The 7,359-nt window shown below is 35.1% G+C and overlaps 1 protein-coding gene across 1 annotated transcript; it reads left to right on the top strand.

Annotated features, from left to right (window-relative positions):
• The first annotated feature begins 631 nt into the window (after positions 1–631).
• On the top strand, positions 632–3,339 carry LOC135211668 (uncharacterized). Its single transcript, XM_064244937.1, has 3 exons — positions 632–706; positions 2,066–2,146; positions 2,484–3,339. The coding sequence occupies exons 1-3, from the start codon at positions 701–703 to the stop codon at positions 2,700–2,702; spliced, it is 306 nt and encodes a 101-aa protein (XP_064101007.1). The 5' UTR covers positions 632–700; the 3' UTR covers positions 2,703–3,339.
• Positions 3,340–7,359: the final 4,020 nt, after the last annotated feature.

Genomic DNA, 7,359 nt, shown 5'->3' with positions numbered 1-7,359 from the left:
AACTCTGAGCAGCAGTGATCCTCACCTTTGAGCAGTAGGAATATCTTATCCTGTATTTTCCCAACTGATGAGAATGAAATCTAAATCAATGCAATACAAACACGATGAATTATTATTATTCAAACTGATACTGCATAACATATTCTAGTAACGAATAATTCTTTTAATTCCTTTGTTGAAAGCTAATCAATTGCAGAATAAGTTGGCGTACAGCATGTAACCCGCGATCTTTCAAGCCAAATCTAGTGGTATTTGTGCATTGAAATCTTCACGTCAAACTTGAAAGCTATTTTTATTCCTGTTTTTTTCTGCAGCGCCGCCCAAATCAAAACACCTTGCGACGCATTTTTTCCAAATCGGGGAAAAAAATCTGCGTACATTCTCTTAATCTCTATCTATCACGGAGTATTGCAAATCCAAATAAACTTCTCGCGATGCATCGCGGTTTCACCGAAACGTAGAAACAGGAAACGTCAGAAGCTAGAGAGAGAAAACTTAATTAAGTGTCCTTTGTTAAAGAAAGGTCAGACGAAGAGGTGAAGTCCATATCAATAACCGGGCAAGTGACCTGGGCTCAACCACGGCCGTGGCTCAACACAATAGTATATATAGCCCAGGTTCCTTTCTCTCTTCGTCTCACTCCTGAATCATCTATTCGCCGAACAGCTCCTTCAAGCTGGTACCGTCTTCCCTCGACATCATGAAGGTACCTTCTTCATGTTCGTCTGCACTGGGTGGAACTCAAAATTCGCAGTGAAAGTAGAAAATTAATTTTCATATATGTATATACATACTTGTAGTCTAGGCAGGTTCCCTTCTGTGTTTGAGGGGTATATGCGCCGACAGAGTTTAGTATTTCTTGGGTAGTCACCCATCCCAGTTGTGCACTCCGAAGGTCGAATGACCAGCGTCATCGTTATAGCAAATGTAGTATTACCCTCGACAAACTTCTTTTTGCCGAATTGCACACAGACACACACACACTATATATAATTACACACACACACACACACACACACACACACACACACACACATATATATATATATATATATATATATATATATATATATATATATATATATATATATATATATATATATTAGTATATTAGTATATAATGCGTGTGTATGTAGATAGAGTAGAAATGATCTCATTCATCTTTGCCAACTTTGGAGTCGATGAATCGGAAAACTTCAAATTTTGTGAAAGTCACCACTCTACCATACTCCTACGGAATTTATACTGAAAGCCTTTAATGGCAATCTCTTTTTGGCAATAATTGCGTGAGTTATGTAACCTACTAAGGAACTAAAAACTTCATGGATAGAACACTAGCTTGGCTTCAGTCCAGTCTCAAGGTTGTTACATTCGGAATTCCTGAAAAATGCTCCAACTTTTTACTCTATGTTCTTGAACAAAATTTTTCTATGATCGGGTGCACGTGACTACAAAGAATTTCGTTTGTCTTTTTCTTTTATTTCATGGACTTTAAAATATATGAAAATCTTACTGAACCTAATTTTAACTTAATTCTCTCTCTTAAAATTTGTAAAATAAATATCGAAACGTAATTTTTAGCACGAAGTCTAGACAAGCCATCAGTTTTAAATTATATAATTTTTTTCTCGAGAGAATGGAGTGTTTACTGTCAGTATGACAACAATTTTGTCTCCAAATCGGAATTCCTACTTAGACATTCGTATAACAGATGAAGAAACTCAAGATTTCCATAAAAGACTCACCAACTGCATGGCGTGAACCTTACATGGATTGAAGAGTGAGCCTTTCTCGTGTTTTCCACACCATTACCTGAGTAACGCTCTAGTATTCTTAGGAGGCTTCCTACCTCAAGGACACATTCTGGTTCATTCATAAAAAAAAATCCGCATTAATAATATAATCAATCTACATAGCATGCATACTTAACAAAATGAACATACATGCCAAAGCGCTGCATCTATATCTAAAGAAGGCGGCAGTAAAAGTCTCGAAAATAAAACCACCAGAAGCATAGATGTTAAAGGTCATTAAATGAACTGTCTATTTATATCTTGCTTTTCAGGTCTTGGCATTGCTGATGCTGGTTATCGTCGCTGTCTTCAGCGCCCCCTCGCCACAAACTGGTCCATCAGAGAATCTTTCTGTGAGTTGACAAACGCGTATATTAACCTCCTCTCAGGCGTAAGACAGGGATTATAGTCCGAATTTTTGTTATAACATTCCGCTGCTTCATATGTTTCTTCTACTTTTAGCATTCTTCTCAATATATCGTTAATCAATCTTAAACTAGTACCTACTCACCAATCTACATTTGTCCAAAACATGACCTTCAAATTCACTAAACGCTCTTCAACACATGGGCATCAATAAATAAGCAAACAAACAACATATATTGCTGCAATTATTATTGTCACAAACACTTTCATATTTCATGGATTATTATCACTGTTTTAATGACATTACCCTCTGGTTTTCCAAAGCCCATCATCCCCTACGAATTCGCTTACGAAGTCGCCGACCCCCCAACCAACAACTACCAGAACAGAGCGGAGATCAAACTCCCCAACGGCGACGTCTTCGGTTCCTGGTCTCTTCTGCGCCCTGACGGAATTATCCAGACTGTCACCTACAACGTCACTGGAATCAATGGATTCCAGTACTCTATAGCCCTCACGCCAACTGGACATGCAGCAGCGTAACCCCACCAGGCTGAACCACCATAAAAAAAAGGGGGTGGGGGGGAGGGGGGGGGGGATTCTAAAGGCTACGAGGAAAGATTTGTTTTACGCGAAGTAAGGTCTGTTTCAAGAGAATTTTATTCGAGTCTGTCAGAAAACGACTACTAAGAAGACTTCCCGATGCCAACATTGACAAAATCATGACCTTCATGCAGATTTCGACGGTTAATAGAGTGTGGATGATACTATGCAGGAAACTGGAAACTATTAATCTGGCAAAGCGGAAACACTGAGATTTATTAACGAGATCCTACTTTTGTCCTAATGGTAAATATAATCAATTACACTGAATCACGTTTATTTCCAGTGAGTTCAATGATTCAAGTCTCGACTTTAGTTCGACTTTTATTTTAAATGTATTTCAGAAAGCTTTAGAAAAAGTTAGTTACAGTGATTTCCAGTTTCCAAAGCAAGTAGGATATAAAGTATCCATTCGATTTCTGACCATCCGAAGGCTTTCCTTCATCGTGATTGTTTTGTTACTCTTCATGGTTTTTCATCTCATTCATTGTATAACATAATCATGTTTTTCATCGGTCATCCTTTCTTATCTGTAATGATTTTCACCATTGTTTTCAAAATAAGAGGCCCCTTGTTAATTTGTTGTGCTGGGAATAAATATGATAATTACGAGTTTCCTAGTTTTTTATTTCTTGACTCTTTTTGACATTTTTCGGTCATTGGATAACTGAAACAATTAATATATTATATATAATATAATATCTATATATATATATATATATATATATATTATAGATATATATATAGATATAATATTATAATAATATATATGTATGTATGTATTGTAAATGTAATATGTTTGTGCGTTTGGTAATATCACTAATAACTTCCTTTAGTTGCTAGGGCTATGTATTTAGTTGTTTGGCTACATATGCAACTTTTTTTTTTGAGGAATGGGCTGCTGCTCGATACAGTTGGCGGGGGTCGTTGTCTTGAAGGCTTATATATATATATATATATATATATATAATATATATATATATATATAATAATATATACTATATGTATATTTATATATATATTATGTTATACATACATAATATATATAATATATATATATATATATCTATATATATATATATATACGTTGCACATCGGTAGGTCACATTTAGAACCTCCTTTACCGAAGAAAAAGTTTATGGTGTGACATCAAATCATTTATACAGACATTCAAATCATCTTTGCATTTTTTATTTAAGAAATGAATTTGATCTACTAATTTACTATAAGCAATTCTCAAGTTTGAATAATTGTTTAATGATACTGTACATCACAAACACGAATTCATAAATATATGAAGCAGCTGAAGACGCTGAACTTTGTTGTCCTGCAGACTGAAAGAGGAAAAGAGAAAGAGAGAGAAAATATGGGAAGTCAGGACCTCAATTGCAATATCCTTTGTTTTTTGAAAAAGAAACCCACAAAATCACTGTAACTTGTTTACTTCTAAGAATTTAGATTTAATTTTACTCCACACTCGAGTACTTTCAGGCCACAGATAGGGCCTGAAAGTACTCGAGTGTTGAGTAAAATTAAATGTAAATACTTAGAAGTAAACAAGTTACAAAGTGATTTTGTGGGTTTCTTTTTCAATCTTTAGAAGAAAACTGAAAGAAGTTTTTGTTTGGTTCATCCATTGTTTTATTACGCTTCTTTAACCGAACGTCTGTTCTACCAGTTTATCTTTGTAAGTATTATAGGATTATTAGGCAATCGCACGTAACTGCCACATTAACGATATTTTGCAGGCTAAAGGGCCATATAAGTCACGTTCGCGATCCTTCAGCTGCTACATAACCTCTGTGCTCTGACCTGGTTTGCTGCGGTCACGACACAAGTCCCTGAAAATCCATTTCTATTCCGGAGTTACTGATTCAATCTACACTTAACGATCTTACTTTTCGGGCTCAGTTTTCTTTCGATTTTTTATTCTAAGAGAAGTTTGGTGGTGGCAAGAAGTCTTTTTGCTTATTAATTAAAAACATTTTTGCATCATGAACTACGATAGTCAAAACGATAAGAACGAGAGTGATCATAACTTCATATCCAAATTAATTCGTTCATGTTTTCGTAATTAAGTAACACGCACAAAAGGACGCTGGCCATAAGATGGTCAGACAAGAAATATTTATATAAAATAATCAAGAACTTGTACAGTTGTAGAGTTAGACAAGGAACGATAAATCAGATATTCCAGAAAAACAAAATCAGAGAGAGTAACGCTTGAGATACCAACGTTAGTCTAATATGTCAAGCATAACGCTAGAAATTAAAAGACAAAGCATTTCTAATATATATATTATATATATATATATTATATCTATATATATATATAGAGCAAAATCAAAACTTTTTAGATTTTTCCAAAGCGCCAAGGAATAATGTCCAAAGGACCATATTATAATCTAAAATGAGCGGCAGTTTCTCTAATAGTAATATTTATAGTTTTAAAATTTTTAAACCTTGAATGTCTACAAAAAATGTAGGATTCCAACTCCTTCAATGACACTGTCCCCATTGGTTAAAAAAGATTAATTTTAGATGGATGGCCCCAACCATGCATTTTGAATCATCCACTATTTTTTCACATTTGTTATTATTATTAATATCATTATTCATAATGCGCATACATTATTCGTGTACCAAGACTGGTCGATGTGGATTATTATTACTATTATATTTTTATTATTATTAAAGATGATGAATTTGAATACGTGTAGGACCCCTAAAATCTGCATTTCAGAGACTTTTCGACCCATCTCGAGCAATTCCCCAGCATTATAAGTAAAACAACATCATTACAATAAGAAATGCAGGATGAGTTTTATAATACAACAATGCAAGACAATAAAGGCATATGAAATGAATAAACAAAAAATGGTAACATCATATAATCAGCGACAGAAAAGTTCTAAAATACTACTACTACTACTACTACTACTACTACTACTACTACTACTATCTACTACTACTACTACTTCTACTACTACTACTACTACTGTAATAATAATAATTAAAATAATAATAATAATACTGTTATTACTATTACCATTACTACTTATTGCTACTACTAATAATAAATTAAATTTAAGATTATGATAATTTAATGAAAATTCCATTATATTAAAGATTCGCTAAATTATAGATAGGACTGAAGGCCTGCGTGGGTGGCGGAGCAGACAGAGGAATCATAAGATAAAATTTTGGAATTGTATTTGTCTCATTTTACCGCAGCCTTAACAGTGAGTAAAAAAAGATATTGACAATCTGAAAACCGCTCACCAAAACAGACCTTCAAATTACTGTGAATATTGGGGATAGAATGAAAACCTTCCATAAGAGAAGTTTCGATTTTACCCGAAATCCGTTTGAATTTATATCGATCTTAAGAACGCGTCCAAACCCGTTAGGACAGTAGGAATTTGAATTATTATTCTTAAAGTGATAATTTTCTTTCCTTTTCCTGCAAATACCGCAAGGAGTCCGTACGGTAAAGTAAACAGGCATATATTTCAGTGACGAAATTGTGAATCTCCATTGGAGTGCAAATCAAGGATTAACATCGCACACGATATGACATTCCTCTTGGGGTTTCGAGGTAAAAAATGCGCCGAATCAAGTTTTCTGTAAAGCGTATAAAGCTGTAGGTGCCGTGTCCCATGAAACTTTCAGCTATGGCCCGGTGGTGGCTTGTCATATAACACTGCCAGACGCACGATCATGAATAACTTTAACCGTAGATTTAAAAAAGAATGACTGAGGTTAAACGGCTGCAATCTGACACGTTTGATGATTGGAGCGTGTATGATCAACATACCAATTTGCAGCCCTCTGGCTTCAGCAGTTTCTGAGATCTGGTGGCGGACAGAAAAAGAGCGGACAAACAGGCAAAGCATCTCAATAGCTTTCTCTTAAAGAAAACTGAAAAAAAGAAATAAAAAAAAAGAAACAATACTTTACGGACTTATTGTCTCCAAGATCTGGGATATGCTTGAAGAGCGTCAAAATAATTGAATGCAGCAGAATAAAGCAGACCCTTCTCAAATACCGCAAATGAAGTACTTTTATTTTTTACTCTTTTAATTTGTTTGCACCAATTTTTTCACTGGATTCGCTCATTTCCATAAAAACAAAGAACATTCGTCTATTAGGTAGCTGTGTCACCCTTCGCGAGTGAACTTCATCACCGACCCACTTTAGACACAATGAAAGAAGCACTGTCGTCACCCCGTGTCGTCTCTCTCTTTCCAGCACTTCTCCGATAGCCTCTTTTAAGGCGACTGCTCTTCTTTTTCTTCTTCTTCTTCTTCTAATTGCAACCATGAAGGTGTTCTTCATTTGTGGTATTCTGGCTTACTCCGGTAGAATCATTTGCAGAGCGGTCATCAGCTTACACCAGTAGCTCGAGAACAACACTGAACATACAACGCAAGTGAAAATTTGTTGAACCTTCTCCGGATCTATGCAAACTTGTCACATCTGTGCAAATACAGCGGTCAAAGTAGATGAATGAACTGTTCAAGTCTTGATTGCTTCATACTTATGAAACGAGAAGATATTTACCAACTACATGTTGGTAGTTGTATTCATAGATAGA

This window comes from Macrobrachium nipponense, chromosome 4 (genome assembly GCF_015104395.2).
Source record: "Macrobrachium nipponense isolate FS-2020 chromosome 4, ASM1510439v2, whole genome shotgun sequence".
In the NCBI taxonomy this organism is placed as follows: domain Eukaryota; kingdom Metazoa; phylum Arthropoda; class Malacostraca; order Decapoda; family Palaemonidae; genus Macrobrachium; species Macrobrachium nipponense.
This window is presented reverse-complemented; position numbering and strand designations above follow the sequence as displayed.

Coding starts and splice junctions, on each gene's coding strand:
- LOC135211668 (XM_064244937.1), top strand. Junction 2,147..2,483: donor GTCCATCAGAGAATCTTTCT/GTGAGTTGACAA, acceptor GGTTTTCCAAAG/CCCATCATCCCCTACGAATT.